This window comes from Schistocerca serialis, chromosome 9 (assembly GCF_023864345.2).
Source record: "Schistocerca serialis cubense isolate TAMUIC-IGC-003099 chromosome 9, iqSchSeri2.2, whole genome shotgun sequence".
NCBI classification, from domain to species: domain Eukaryota; kingdom Metazoa; phylum Arthropoda; class Insecta; order Orthoptera; family Acrididae; genus Schistocerca; species Schistocerca serialis.
The window spans coordinates 341,836,426-341,853,094 of NC_064646.1; the positions used below are offsets into that span (position 1 = coordinate 341,836,426).

General features: G+C 39.4%; 1 protein-coding gene across 2 annotated transcripts in view; it reads right to left on the bottom strand.

The window, feature by feature from the left end:
* Positions 1 to 16,669, bottom strand: part of LOC126419116 (vacuolar protein sorting-associated protein 53 homolog) — a 169,111-nt gene that overhangs the window by 33,350 nt on the left and 119,092 nt on the right. For both annotated transcript variants that reach the window (XM_050086213.1, XM_050086214.1), the window contains exon 12: positions 11,831 to 11,909. In XM_050086213.1, coding sequence (XP_049942170.1) covers positions 11,831 to 11,909 — 79 coding nt within the window. The remainder of the gene's footprint in view (positions 1 to 11,830; positions 11,910 to 16,669) is intronic.

Consider the following 16,669-nt stretch of genomic DNA (forward strand, 5'->3'; position numbering starts at 1 on the left):
TCTTAGGTAACCAAACATGACAGACAACGATACAATCACTCCATAGCATGTTGTGCATCGAACTAGTTTCTTAACGTTGAAATTACACTTTACATAATGGACGATGTGAAGTACAATACAAAATTAAACTAAAAAATATTACAAGTTAAATTTAGTTTTTTCTTTTCTTTTTCCATGAGATACTGTTGAAATGAGTGCTTTTCATTTATCTTGTGCAACACTTTCATTTCTTTTCTTTTTCTATTTTTTCCCTTTTTGTTACATTTTAAACTAAACCCTAGGCAATGGGCACTATTATATACAATAATTAGAATACATAATTTTACACTACTACAGGATATATTGTTATGATACCATAACTGAGCAGTAGCAACTTATATTGAGAAACAAACATGTTTTATATTGTAAATAATACATTTATCCAATGGACAGTATTGAACGTAGTACCTGGTTAAAATATACAGTATTGTAATATTACAAGTTATATTGTTTAAGTTTGTGGGGTAAGGTCTAGGGTAGTGTGGTATTTTTTAATTTTGTGTAGCAGTACGTATCACTGTGGCAGTTTGTGGGTATGTGGCTGGTTGGTAGTGTCAGGTGAAGTTGACCAGCTGGGAATTTTGAGTTAAATGTCTGTTGACCCTAAGGGCGTCTAATAGCGTGTTAACAGATGATTTAGTATCAATCACTACAAAATATCAAGAACTTCTGAGAAAATATCAAGAGCTGGAAACTAAATATAAAGCAGTGGATTGGAATTATCGCCTAACTCAAGATAATGCTAAAGAACCAAAAAAGAACTTGCCAACCTTAAGATGCATCAAAGGGCTTCTTCTGTATGCCGACAGTCATGGAAAAGATCTATCCAAACATTTTCGCGAAAGTATGCCTTCAAAGCATTCAGTTTTCGCGAAATTCAAGCCTGGTGCAATATTAAATGCAGTGGTGGAGAATATTACAACAGAAACAAGTCAGTTGGACAAAGACGCTCAAGTTGTGATTATTGGCGGCGGCAACAATGTATACAAAAACGAAAGCAAGATAGCCCTGTGAGGCTTCCGTAACATATTAAGAAAACTATTTCAAACGAACATTGTCATCACAAACGTGCCAGTGCGACATTATTTACCACTGTGGTCATGTGTAAACAAAGAGACTCGACACTACAATTCCGAGCTAAAGAAACTGGGTGACAAATTTAGCCACGTACATTTGATAGACTTAAATAAGATGAGTCGTGATGAACATACAAAACACGGATTCCAATTAAACAGGAAAGGGAAGGCCAAGCTAGTTTCCCACATAAGCAAACTTTGGGAGAAAGACAGTGTGGAGAAAGCTCCAATTGCTCTGGGCTACAACAGCAAGACTTTTTTAGAATAAAGGACCATAATAATAGTTTTCAGGGATGTATTTCGGATATGACTGAGTCCCGTGTGCGCAAAGAAAAGCCAGGCTGTGAAATAAGTGCTCAGTCATTGCAGGTCAGTTCCAAAAACCAGTGTATGCAAAATGTCGTAAAAAGTGTAACTCAAACAATTTTGATTCGTGCAAAATGGTAAATAAACAAGAAGGGATAACACCCTTAAAGTTAATGCACTTAAATGTCCAATATCTCAGAAACAAACTAGACATTCCACAAATATTCACAGAGGAACACTTGTCACATGTACTAGTAATAATGGAACACGGGCTAAAATGCAGTGAAATAATATACAGGGTGATTCAAAAAGAATACCACAACTTTAAAAATGTGTATTTAATGAAAGAAACATAATATAACCTTCTGTTATACATCATTACAAAGAGTATTTAAAAAGGTTTTTTTTTCACTCAAAAACAAGTTCAGAGATGTTCAATATGGCCCCCTCCAGACACGAGCAATATCAACCTGATACTCCAACTCGTTCCACACTCTCTGTAGCATATCAGGCGTAACAGTTTGGATAGCTGCTGTTATTTCTCGTTTCAAATCATCAATGGTGGCTGGGAGAGGTGGCCGAAACACCATATCCTTAACATACCCCCATAAGAAAAAATCGCAGGGGGTAAGATCAGGGCTTCTTGGAGGCCAGTGATGAAGTGCTCTGTCACGGGCTGCCTGGCGGCCGATCCATCGCCTCGGGTAGTTGACGTTCAGGTAGTTACAGACAGATAAGTGCCAATGTGGTGGCGCTCCATCCTGCTGAAATTGTGGAATTTCCAGCTCTCTGCTAGCTCTGTGAGTCAATTTTCCTGGGCTGCGAACAAATGCTTGCTGGATGCGTGCTACATTTTCATCACTCGTTCTAGGCCGTCCAGAACTTTTCCCTTTGCACAAACATCCATTCTCTGTAAACTGTTTATACCAACGTTTAATACACCACCTATCAGGAGGTTTAACACCATACTTCATTTGAAATGCACACTGAACAACTGTCGTCGATTCACTTCTGCCGTACTCAAAAACACAAAAAGCTTTCTGTTGAGCGGTCGCCATCTTAGCATCAACTGACGCTGACACCTAGTCAACAGCGCCTCAAGCGAACAAATGTACAACTAAATGAAACTTTATAGCTCCCTTAATTCGCCGACAGATAGTGCTTAGCTCTGCCTTTTGTCGTTGCAGAGTTTTAAATTCCTAAAGTTGTGGTATTCTTTTTGAATCACCCTGTACTATAGATTACAAGGTTACTTACTAACAAGTAGTTATTGTAGGCAATTTATGTTAATAAGGATGTAGAAGCTAAAAAAATTTCCTTTCTTGAACACCACACCAAAGAAGGATCAATTGAAATGACAGGTATTGTACTCCACAGTAATGATCTTAAGTTACCAAAGCATAAAGTGATTGGAGTGTATAGGCCACCAAATGCTGATGTAATGCTGTTTATGGATAAACTTAGTAGTGTTGCTGGTCAGGCTGGTTCTAATGACCTTACTATATTAGGTGACTTTAATATAGATGCAAACTCAAATAGTATAGTAAACTTGAAACTCAGTGATGTACTGACCTCATACAACCTTGTAAATATAGTGAACTCTGACACCAGAGTGACGGACACATGTTCCACTAGAATAGATTATGCTGTAATCAACAAAGATGTTATAGATAAGGTAAAGTACAGTAACTTAGATTTTCTTTATTCTGACCACTTCTGTCAGGTGATAGAATACAAAAATTCAGTTGTGCCTAAAACAACAAAAATTGTGCTACAGAAACGAATGCTGAATACCTCAAATATTAATGCTCTTAAAGACAAACTAGCGAATGAGAAATGGGATTCTGTGTACAAGGTAAAAGGGTCGGATGAGAAATGGAATGAATTCTACTCAACCCTATTGCATCATTATGAATATAGTTGTCCAGTCAGAGAAATCCAGAAGGTAGTTAAACACTGTCAAAATGGAAGTAATCCTAGACTAAAACTCCCAACAAATCTGATTAGGCTCAGGCAGGAAGTACATGATCTAAACCAGCTTTATAAAGCTACTACTGTGCAGGTTTTCAAGGAAAAATACAATAGGGCCAAGCAAACTTATAAAACTGAAATTGTCAATCTAAGGAAGCAAATTAACAGCAAAACAATAGAACAGTCCGACAACATAAGCAAAGCATCTTGGAAGCTGATGGACAAATACCGAAAAGGTCCCAACAAGATGAACGTGGAACCACTCAGCAAAAGACATGATGGTAACATTATAAAAAACCCAGATACCATATGTAATATTTTTAATAACTACTACATTTCTGGTGAACAATCAACGCATATTACAGATTGACAGATAGAGATCCAATGCCATCTCACCCAGTGTACTGAATTTGAATTTGTGGAAGTGAATGAGCAGGAGGTTCGCAGGGCAATATACATGCTAAAGAAAAAATTTTCATCTGGATGGGATGGCGTATCCAGTGCTATTACTAAAGCATACTTAAAAGAAATTTCTAAACCTCTTACTCACCTGATTATTTGCAGCATTAGAGAAAACATGTATCCAACAGTTCTAAAAATGAGTGTAGTGAAACCAGTGTATAAAAAGGGAAGTAAGGAAGAAGTCTCCAACTATAGACCAATATCATTAATTCCCACTTTTAGTAAGATATTCGAAAGTATTATCCTTTCTCAAATAAGTGCCTTTTTCACAAAACATAAACTGCTTGTAGATTCGCAGCATGGCTTCAGAAAAGAGCTAAGTACAACCACAGCAGTTACACAGTTCATCCATGAAGTTTACTGTCTGTTGGACCAGAAGATGCATAATGCAGGTATATTTTTGGACCTGACAAGAGCATTTGATACAGTAAACCATAGGGTACTTCATAAAAAGCTAAAATCTTATAGTATTGGGGATCAAGCCATGAATCTTCTAACCACATACCTGTTGAATCGTAAGGAAAGCACTAAATTGTCATACAAACTAGATAATAAAATCATGAATGCCCAGTCCACCAGTAGTACAAGGTGTACCAAAGGGCTCAATCCTTGGACCCTTTCTCTTCCTGATATATATTAACGACATTGCACAACCCATTAACTCCCATATTGTAAGTTATGCAGATGACACGTCTATCTTATTCTATGGGAGCGAATCTAAAGAACTAGAATCTCTTGCTACTAGTGGTGTAACAGAAGTAACAAAATACTTCAATGATCAGCGACTCGAGGTGAATGTCACCAAATCTCAACTACTGACATTTAAAACAGGCAGTTCTCATCACAACAATATGAATAGTGTGTGTAATATCTCTGCAACAGAAAATGGTAACTGTAAATTCCTGGGTGTATATGTTGATGAAAATTTCGTATGCGGAAAAGTGAGTAGTGCCATATATCTCCTCAGCCAGCTCGCAAAGGTAGTTCCTAGCCAAGCACTGAAATTAGTATATTATGGAACACTTTACCCCTTTCTCAATTACAGAATTGAACTATGGGGCTGTGCAGCTGATGTAGATTTAAAAAGAATACTAACTACAGAAAAGAGCAAGGAGATTTATACATGGGATGGGACATAGAGATTCATGTCGTGAAGTGTTTGTGCAGCACGAATATCTGACAATACATTCTCTGTACACCTTCAAAATAGTTGTATTTTTTATAAGTCAACCAACAGAAGCTATCATGGGCAGTGATGTACACGATCACAACACTAGAAAAAAGTGTAACTATTTCCGTAACAGAACAACGTTAAAAATGACTGATAGAAGTTCATATATCAGTGGTTTGATTTGGTATAACAAGCTACCAAACTCTCTAAGAACGTACACGGAAAATGTTTTTAAAACAAAATTAAAACCTTTTCTAATAGAAAAATGTTTATATTCTTTCAATGAATTTTAAGATAGTGATTGTAACATGAGGCATTAGCATATCAGTTGTAATGTGATAAATGTAAAAAATAGACATAAGAAGCAATAGCTACAGAATATAGTGTAATTTTATAAGTATAAATATAACCATAGTATTAAGTCTGACATTTGCAAAAGCTATCATTACGATGGCTCCACCCAAAGAAAATGTAAATAAATAAAAAAATAAATACATAAATAAATAGGCTTATTTTCTTACCTTTTGAGTACATGTAATACTTCCGTGTGGATTTGACATTTGTGTCCTTCCTTCAGCACATGTTTGGCAAAGGTGGAGTCTGACTTATGTAATCTTCAGCTGCATTTGTGTCAGCCTTATTGTTATGGCCCTGCCTGTCAGCGTACAATTTGTTGCAGTCATTGCAAATGATTTTGTAAACATCACTGTAACTTAATAAATCTGTTTTGTCCTTGCTGTTGAATAGGATATGGGCTGTAGTGCCTCTTACATAAAATGGTGTTTTGTAATTGCAGGATGTGAGCATTTTGGCTAATTTGTCAGATAGCTTTCCTAAATATGAGAAAGTACGCCAGTTGGTTTTAGATATAAATGTTGCTGTAGGGGGGGAGGCCATACACATAGGGTAACATTCTTCTTCTTTTTTTGTGTAAAACGTTGTCATTTAATTCAGTGGTACAGCCATTGATGATGCAATCTATTTAATGGTGTCTATTTCTGTTTAAAAATTCTGTTTTGGCTTTGGTATGGATATAAGACGACATGTCACAGAATGGAACATAGCATGTTTGTGTGATATTGGGTGTTGTGAACATGTGGGTGTTACAGTGTCTGTTGTGGTGGGTTTTCTGTAAATTCTGAAACTATATATATTTGTAGTGATATCTCTGTTGAGGTCTAAGCAGTTAATGGATTCTCCATGTTGAACTGTATGTCTTTGTGTTGTGAGTTTAGATATTCAAGAAATGTGTGGACTTCCTAAATTGCACAAGGAAGGCCAACTTTTACGACCTCTTGTGCCAACCTACACCACACCAAACTACAAAATTACCAAGAATCACATTCCTGTATCAAAACCAAGACAAAATTTCAATCTAAGTTCAGAACTGTTAATTCAACAGACATCATTACCAAAATTAAAGACCACCCTATTCCACTCTACATGCTGCACAAAATTCACAAACCCAACAATCCTTGACACCCTTCTGTGGCTGGTTGTTGTGCCCCCACTGAAAGAATTTCGGCCCTCACTGACCAACACCTCCAACCAATTGCCTGTAATCTAGCCTATCACATCAAAGATACCAACTTCCTTCACCGACTCTCCACCATCCGCACCCCTTTACCTCCTGGATCCTTACTCGATAGTGTCGATGCCTCCTCCCCATACACCAACATCCCTCAGTGCCCATGCTCTTACTGTTATTGAACATTACCTTTCCCAATGTACTTCAGACTCTAAACCCACTACCTCACTCTTCATGCAACTTACTAACTTCATCCTGCAATTACTTCTCCTTTGAAGGGAAGGTATACAAACTAATTCACAGCATAGCCATAGGTACACGCATGGCACCCTCCATGCCAACCTTTTTATGGGGCATCTAGGGGAGACATTCCTAGCCTCCCAAAATGCCAGACCCCTAGTCTGGTTCAGTTCCATTGATGATATCTTCATGATCTAGACTCAGGGATAAGACATCCTATCCTTTCTCCTTCATAACCTCAACGCCTTCTCTTGCATCCGCTTCACATGGTCCTCCTCAACCCTGCATACCACCTTCCTAGATGTTGACCTCCATCTCTCTGATGACAACATCTGCACCTCTGCCCACATTAAACCCACTAACCACCAACAGTTGCTGTATTTTGACAGCTGTCATCCCTTTCACATCAAAAAATCCCTGCAATACAGCCTGGCCACCCACGGACAGCATATCTGCGGTGACAAAAACTCCCTTGCCCAGTATGTTGAGGATCTCAGCAAGGCCTTCACAGACAGAAATTACCTCCCAGGCCTAGTCTGCAAACAGATGTCCTGTGCCATTTCCCCTCCTACCCCCAATCCTCCCACCACACCCAAGAACTAGCCACAAAGGAGTGTCCCCTTCACCACTATCACCCTGGACTGGAACAACTGAGCCACATCCTTCACCAGGGCTTTGATTACCAATCATCATGCCCTGAAATGAGTGACAACCTACCCGAGATACTTCCCACACCTCCTAAAGTGGTGTTCTATCACCCACCCAATCTTCACAACATCCTAGCCCATTCCTATGCCACTCCCAATCGCAACCCCTAGCTATAAGGATCATAACCCTGTGGAAGACCCAGGTGCAAAACCAATCCACCAACCCAAAACTTCCTATTCCATCCTGTCACAGGTTTATCCTACCCCATCAGGGGCTGTGCCACCTGTAAAAGCAGCCATGTCATTTACCAATTCTGCTGCAAGCATTGCACAGCTTTTTCTATTGATATTATTGCCAACCAGCTGTCCACCAGGATGAACAGGCACAACCAAACTATGGCCAAGAGCAAAGTAGACCACCCTGTGGCACAAGATGCAGCTGAATATAGCACAATTGATTTCAATGGCTGCTTCACTACCCGCACCATCTGGATCCTTCCCTGCACCACCAGCTTTTCTGAACTGCACAGATGGGCATTATCCTTAGAATGCATTCTCTGCTCCCATAATTATCCTGGTCCCAACCTACAGGAACATACTTCCCCATGTTTCCATCCCCTCTGTCCTACCATCTGCTCCCCAACCTCATTTCGCACCACGTTTCCTTTTCGCCCTCCGCCAATGCATCCACCCATCTTTCCCGGCTCCTCTTCTTCCTTGCTCCTTTTTACCCCACCTCCCAGTCCAACAACCTACTGACAGTAAGCCTGCTGGCGTTCTACTCCCTGCACACTCCATCAGACAGCATTTGTCTCTTATCACCAGCTGTACACTACTATCCCTTCCCCGCCTCCTCCAGATTGCTCCTTGCATCCCACATAATAGCTGCATTCTGACCCGAGATGCTGGAGTTGGCAGTCATGTGTGCATGAAGTGTGGTTGCTCGTGTGTATGAATGGTGTGTGTCTCTCTCTTTTATTGATGAAGGCAGTAGCCAAAACCTTTGTGTCAATTAACTGTCTTTTAATTCTGCATGTCTGCAACATAATGTGTCTTCTTTACGATAAGTAGCAATTTGTCGTCACCTACATTGTTCATATTCTGGTGAAAGAATGCCTTGATATATTGAGAGAAATACTATACCGGGCAGGTGTCAATGCTATACAAGTAGAAGATATAAAACTGGCCACCCAGACATGTTTACAACAAAATTGTTTTTAACCATGTAGATGGCTTGGCAATGGGGCCTCACCTTAGTCCTCTTTTAGCAGATATATTCATGGACCATTTCAAAAAACTGTTCCTATTAGTTAGCCTCTCAGTGATAATATCAAATATTGGTGTAGATATGTAGATGATGTACTTTCTACATCTACATCTACATCCACATCCATACTCCGCAAGCCACCTAACGGTGTGTGGCGGAGGGTACATTGAGTACCTCTATCGGTTCTCCCTTCTATTCCAGTCTCGTGTTGTTTGTGGAAAGAAAGATTGTCTGTATGCCTCTGTGTGGGCTCTAATCTCTCTGATTTTATCCTCATGGTCTCTTCGCGAGATATACATAGGATGGAGCAATATACTGTTTGACTCCTCGGTGAAGGTATGTTCTCGAAACTTCAACAAAAGCCCGTACCGCGCCACTGAGCGTCTCTCCTGCAAAGTCTTCCACTGGAGTTTATCATCTCCGTAACGCTTTCGCGATTACTAAATGATCCTGTAACGAAACGCGCTGCTCTCTGTTGGATCTTCTCTATCTCTTCTATCAACCCTATCTGGTACAGATCCCACACTGATGAGCAATATTCAAGCAGTGTTTTTTTGTCTGTGGATTGGAACTAAAAGACAACAGAACACATTCTTGGAATACTTAAACTCACAACATCTATTTCACCTTGGAGATTCACGAAAAATCCATTAACTGCTTAGACCTCAACATAGATATCACTACAGATATACATAGTGTCAAGATTTACAGAAAACCCATCACAACAGACACTGTAATACCCTCATGTTCACAACGCCCAATATCACACAAACATGCTATGTTCCATTCCATGGCAAGTTGCCCTACATCCATACCAAAGTCAAAACAGAATTATCAAACAGAATTAGATGTCATTAAATGTATTGCATCATCAATGGCTCTACCACTGAATTAAATGACAATGTTTTACACACACAAAAAAAGAAGAAAAATATTACCCTATGTGTATGCCTTCCCCCCTACAGCAACATTTATATCTAAAACTAACTGGTGTACTTTCTCATATTTAGGAAAGCTATCTGACAAATTAGCCAAAACGCTCACATCCTGCAATTACAAAACATCATTTTATGTAAGAGGCACTATAGCCCATATCCTATTCAACAGCAAAGACAAAACAGATTTATTAAGTTACAGTGATGTTTACAAAATCACTTGCAATGACTGCAACAAAGTGTACGCTGACAGGCAGAGCCATAGCTATTAGGCTGACACAAATGCAGCTGAAGATTACGTAAGTCAGACTCCATCTTTGCCAAACATGTGCTGAAGGAAGAACACAAATATCAAATCCACACAGAAGTATTACATGTAGTCACAAGGAAAAAAAATAAGCCTATTAGAAGCATTTGAAGTAAACAAACATTTAACTCAAAATTCCCAGCTGGTCAACTTCAACTGACACTACCAACCAGCCACATACCCACCAACTGCCACAATGATACGTAGTGCAACACAAAATTAAAAAATACCACACTTTCCTAGACCTTACCCCACAAACTTAAACAATATAACTTGGAACACTGTAATACTATATACTTCAACCAGGTACTATGTTCAATACTGTCCACTGGATAAATATGTGTTTTATAATGTAAAACATGTTTGTTTCTCAATATAAGTTGCTAATGCTCAGTTAAGGCATCGTAACAATATATCTTGTAATAATGTAAGATTATGTATTCTAATTATTGTGTTATATACTGTCCATTGCCTAGGGTTTAGTTTACAATGTAAAAAAATAAAAAAGAAAAAGTTGCACAACATGAATGAAAAGTACTCAGTTCAACAGTATCTTTTAAAAAAATCAATTTAACCTGTAATATTGTTTAGTTTAAATATTTATTGTGACTGAGCAAGGTGGTGAAGTGGTTAGCACACTGGACTCTCATTCAGGAGGACGATGGTTCAATCCCGCTTCCGGCCATCCTGATTTAGGTTTCCCATGGTTTCCCTATATCGCTCCAGGCACCACTGACTTCCTTTCCCATCCTTCCCTAATCTGACGAGACCGATGACCTCGCTGTTTGGTCTCCTCCCCCAAACAACCCAAGCCAACCCCAACCCTTATTTATTGTACTTCACATCGTCAGTTATGTAAAGTGTATTTTACATATTAAGAAACAAGTTCGATGGACATCACTCTACGCAAGTAACAGTATCTTTGTCTATAATGTTCGGTTACCTAAGGACTACCATCCCTTCCAGACACTAGTCAGTTGCTTCCTGAATAACTAGTATGAAATAAACAAAAATCAGTAGAACAAAAACAGTGTACACGTTACTCAACCTTAAATCTACAAATAACAGTTTAGATTATATTATGACAACTAGATCTACCTTAGGAACCCCTCAACAATTTAAAATAATCATTCAATAGGCTTATGCTGTAAAGGACTAAAAATTACTCTTTACAATAGAATCACAGGTGAAGCATTCAGAGGATTGGGATATGAGATTGTGCAAGTATGATGTCTTAGATTTAGATTTAGTTCAATTTAGTAGAGGTTCTGTTGATATTCTGTAAAGCAAATAATTTAAGGATAGATCAAACAATGGGAACTCCTGGTAGGAATATCAACAATGTAGGAAAAGTCATTGGTACTTACCATAAAAGAAGACACATTAAGTTGCAGACAAGCACAATTAAAAGACACATGATGTTTTCTGCCACAGCTTCCATCAGTGAAAGAGAGACACGTACACCATTCATACACACAAGTCAGCACCTCATGCACTCATGACCGCCAACTCAGCATCTCAGGCCAAAATGGCCAAGATGCTGATGAAGGCTGTGGCCAAAAGCTTTATATAAGTGTCTTTTAATTGTGGCTGCCTGCAACTTAACATTTCTTCTTTACGGTAAGTAGCAATCTGTCTTTTCCTACATTGTTGATTTAGGGATAGGTAATAACAGACACTTAACCCAAATTTCTTTGCTGCTCAGCCTCTTCTTTATTATCCTATAACTAAATGGGTAGGTTGGTCTTCAGTTGTATAAAGGTAAGTACCATTAGTGACAATGCCTAGTTCAAACCACCTTTGAGTTGGTATTGGTATTAAGTATTTATTACTCGCTATTGTATTACTATATTTATTACTATCTGTTGTATTTCAAAATACCTTGCTCATGGCAGTCAGTGCTGGTTCACAAGCAGATTCCAAGTCCTGTACCAGGAGTTGGATGCAGTTAGAGATCACACTGTAAAAAAAAGAGGAGGAAAATGCTTCTTTCAACAGTTTCTTGATTCAGTTAAGTGTCTGGTGCATGAACTATTACAACAAGTTATGAATGTTAATGTAATGTGAAAGTTTGTAAAATGCATGTTCTCAATCTCAATCATTTTCTTTTTCCAAAATATGAATTTTGAAAAAGTGAGGAAGTGCAATGAAAATTGACAGACTATATGATACTGTTAAATGTTTACTGGCTATATTTCAATAATTACTGCTGAGTAAGGAGGGGGAATTGGCAGGTTTGGTAGTGATTGAGAGGTGGACTTTGATAACTTGGAAGGAATGGCATACATGACATACTGTTACAATATTGTGAAAAGGACAGACTGCTAGTCACCATATAGAGATGTTGAGTCGCAAACAGGTACATAACAAAAAGACTGCTAACATCCAAGCTTTCAGGCAAAAGGCCTTCTTCTAAATGCACACACATTGATGCAAGCATGACAGACACGTATGACAACAAAATTTATACTGAGTGAAAAACTATCTATAAAATATTTCATTTTCAAGAATTTTTACACCGATTCCACAATTCTACTCGCCTACTAAATAAATTTTATGGGCTAGATAACTAACTTGTAGCAGCCAATGGCCTCATGCTTCTCTGAGTTCACATTTGCATTCAAACATGACGTATCTGCTGGCATCCTATGAGGATGTGTTGAAAAGTAATACCACCAAACTTTTTATTCTTTTTGTGCAGTCCTAAAGCATTGACTGCACATTGACTAACACAGTGCTGCGAAGCGGTATCAACAAGGTGCTGATCTGCACGATAGTGGAAAGAGCAGTCAGTGCAATACTTCCAGGAAGACGGAATTCAGCACTACCTGTCAACGCTGATTTAACCAGCTGGCCATCACTGGTCAGCCCCAGTTCGGTCACTGTCTTCAAGAGCATCAGTACAGAGTAATAGGAAGACGTTACTTTCTGGGAAGATGTTACATTCTGCGAGTAGTAATAGTAGCTAAAGTACTTGCAAGTAGGAGGCATAAGAGCCACTTCATAAAGATAAGTTATGTTTATTTTCTTTTTTGAAATAAAGTATTGCAATCATTTGAAAGTTTAATATATGTATCATTTTGGATTCCTGCAACTGGCCATCACAACTTCTCTTCTTCCTTGTTTGTGTCAGTGCTGACTCCCACAGCAGCCGACAAAGCACCTGGCGATCAGGATTCCAGAACAAATGCTGCCTTCCCTCTACACTGCTCCCTTACAGCTTGCCACTAATATTTCTCTCTTTTCTTTCAGAGGCGCATTGTTACTACTTTTCTTTTTTTTGCCTTGCTTCTACTTATAATTTGCTGCGGCATTCCTCTCATTAAAATGGCCTCTAACCTGCCTCCTACACCACCTGCACTTATGTTTCCAGCTGCTGCTGGCTTTGATCTGATGCAATTTATTCAGTTTCAGAACCACCAAACATTGCTGTAGATGACAGCTGTCCAGCAGCTTATTAATGCACAAGCCACTTCCGTATTAACTCTGCCACAACAGCCAGCCACATCAAAGGCACTGCCTCTGTGCATTCCACCGGTCCGAGCTTTCAATGAACAGCAGGAGGAATGGTACAAGTACTACACTCAGTTCGACGCTCATTGTGCTACACATCAAGTGCAAGGTCCTGTGAAACTTTCTTGTTAATGGCCTGCACAGGAGCTTACTGCTTACTTAGAAGTTATTCCTGACTAGTATGCTGGTGCTGCTAGTTTTTGAAGATTTAGTTTCTGCCCTTACTAAGTATTACGAGGATCAGGTACAAGTTGCTGCAGCTCATTACAAGTTCTTTCAATTGCAGTAGAAACCAAGACAGACATACCATCACTGGGTCACAAACTTCAGGGTTTGACAGAACAGTGTCATTTTCAGTGCAGCTGTGGATAGTACAATAGCGACACAATGATTCGTGATGCAATGATGTACAATGTGCCAGACAGTAGGATTTGTGAACAAATTCCCAAACATTCTGAGTCTACTTTGAAACAATTGTTGCAAATTATGGAACATCAGGATTCATGTGATAGTGCCATGGAAAACTTTAGGTGGCTCCCATTTGTGGTGTAATGGGAAGTGACAAACAAGTACGGCCTCACGACTGACCGCCGCACACAAATAGACCGCCATGCCATGGAGGGGTAAACTATTATCACTGTAAGTGTCAGCTGTGAAATCATGTCCCCGCTGCTTTTCCAAACACAAACAACAAAATTACCCTTTGCAGAATGTGACTTGCTTTGCTTGTGGAAAGCCAGGTCATGTACAGTCTATGTGATTCCAAGAGAAAAAGAACTCTACCCATCCCTGCTCTCGGAAACACGGTGCTCCACCCAGTGAATGTAATTTTCTTCTAAACTGCCTGCCAGTACTAGTAAAGACCAAGTTCAGGATGTGCCTTCACCCTGTTCAAGTGCTGTGCAATGACAGTCAAAGAAACTGTTTGTGAACTTAGTAGCAGCCGGATGCTGTGAGAGCCTTCAATTAGACACTGACACCTCAATTACATTGCCTACTCATGCCAATTATGAAAAATTGGGCTCACCACTGGTGACAAAATCTAGCATGCAATTTACTGCATATAATGGTCAGGACAGTCCAGTGCTTCGTGCATCTAATCTGCCTGCCACTTTACAGTCTCACAGAACAACAGTGACATTTACAATTGTGCATCCAAAAGACTGCAAATATTTTTGGGTTACATTCGCTTCATTTGTTTGGTCTTCATATTAAGGACAAGTACTTTCTGTTTCTGCTTTCAAAGCAAAAGAAAGTGTTACTCAATTGATTGAGGAGTTTCCTGATTTATTTTCTGAAAAACTTGGCAGAAGAAATAATTTTTTGGTGCATGTTAAATGAAGGACAATGCGCAACCTATGAGTTTTCAGGCGCGTCCCATCCCTCTTGTACTTAGAGACAAAGTTGCAAGTGAATTTAAAGAATGGGAATACAATGGTGTTATTGTTCCTATTCAGGCTAGTCAATTGGCTTCTCCCTTGGTAATCTTACCAAAACTTCTGGAAGACTTTGTCTTTGTATTGGCTTTAAATCCACTGTGAATCCACAAACAATGACTGATACTTATCCGTTCCCTCGCCCTGAGAAGTTAATAGCTAGGCTTCGTGCACACCACAATTTTTCAAAAATGGACTTAACTTACGTGATGTGTATTTGCAAATTCCGCTAGATGAGGAGATTCAGAAAGTATTTGTGGTCAACACACATTTAGGATTGTTCAAATTTTTGCACTTACCCTTTGGCAGTGCTTCTGTGCCTGCCCTATTCCAATGTTATCTAGAACAGCTTATGCTAAAGTTCCATTCTGTTCAAGTTACTTGGATGATATTGTGGTGTCAGAACATACACTGGAGCAACATGCCAATAATCTTTGTACATTTTTTCAGTGCTTTCAGCTGCAGGTTTGAAGTATCACCTGGACAAATGTGCCTTTCTTCAGTCTGCAGTTCAGTACTTAGGCCATTTTCTTAATAGCCAAGGTGTTCATCCTCTTCAATCACATTTGCTGGCCATCCCAGACCTCCCTGTCCCACATGGCAGAATTACAGGCAGTTCTCAGGAAGATGACATATTATATCCGGTTTATACCCAATAGAGCCCAGATCGCAGCTCGATTGCATCATCTGTGCCGGTAGAATGTGGCTTTTGTCTGGACCAGAGAGTGTCAGGATGCACTCCAGAAATTTAAAAATGCCTTATTAAGTGAATGAGTGACAGATGCCTTGTTCATTTTGATCCTGCTAAGCCTGAAGTTTTGCAGTTGACACTTTTTCGCACAGAATCAAAGCTGAGCTCTTGCACAAATTTGGTTCACAGGACAGGCCAACTGCTTTTGCTTCCAAGTCATTGGCCAAAACTCAATGTAACAACTCACAAATTAAGAAGGAAATGCTCACTATTATCTATTGCAATACAAAGTTTGGTCAAAAGTGACAAACCATAAGCCACTTCAGTCTTTGTTTCATCCAGTCAAACTTGTTCCGCTACACACAGCTCAGAAGCAGCAATGGTGGCCTTTGTTATTGTCACAGTGTCACAGTATCAGTTGAAATATTGTACCAGCCCACATCGAAGCATGCAAATGCTGACGCCCTTCCTCGCCTTCCTGTTGGTCCTGATTCTGAATTTGATGCTACTGCTGCATGTTATTGTCCGATCGATGAACAAGACACTGAACTTTTACGTACTTTTCCACTAAACTATAGGAAAACTGCACAAGTTACAGAAGCAGACCCTGACTTGAACCATTTGTTGCACTACACCCATACTGCTTGACTTCATTCTGTGAAAAACATTCAGAATTCTTTAGTGCAACGATATTCTGTTCGTTGGCATAGCCTCTCCATCTAGCATGGTGTGATTTTAACGCAAACTGACTCTGAACAATTGTGTGTGCTTATTTCCAAGGTGTTGCAGAAAGATCTGTTGTGATTGCATGTCAGCACTGTACTTAGCTGGGCATAGACGCCCACACTGAATAGACAACATCACAAACGTTTTCACTTGGCGAAAGTCTCAACTGCCATGGCAATCAGTGCATACTGACTTTGCTGGTCCTTTTTGGAACATTTGTTAGCTTAATGTTGTGGACTCTTTTAACAAACATCTGATTTGCGGTGCCCATGAACTCGACTCTGTCACACAGTACCATTCAGCTTTTGTCATATAGTTTTTGTTTGGAAGTCTTGCCCGATGTGTTGGTTACAG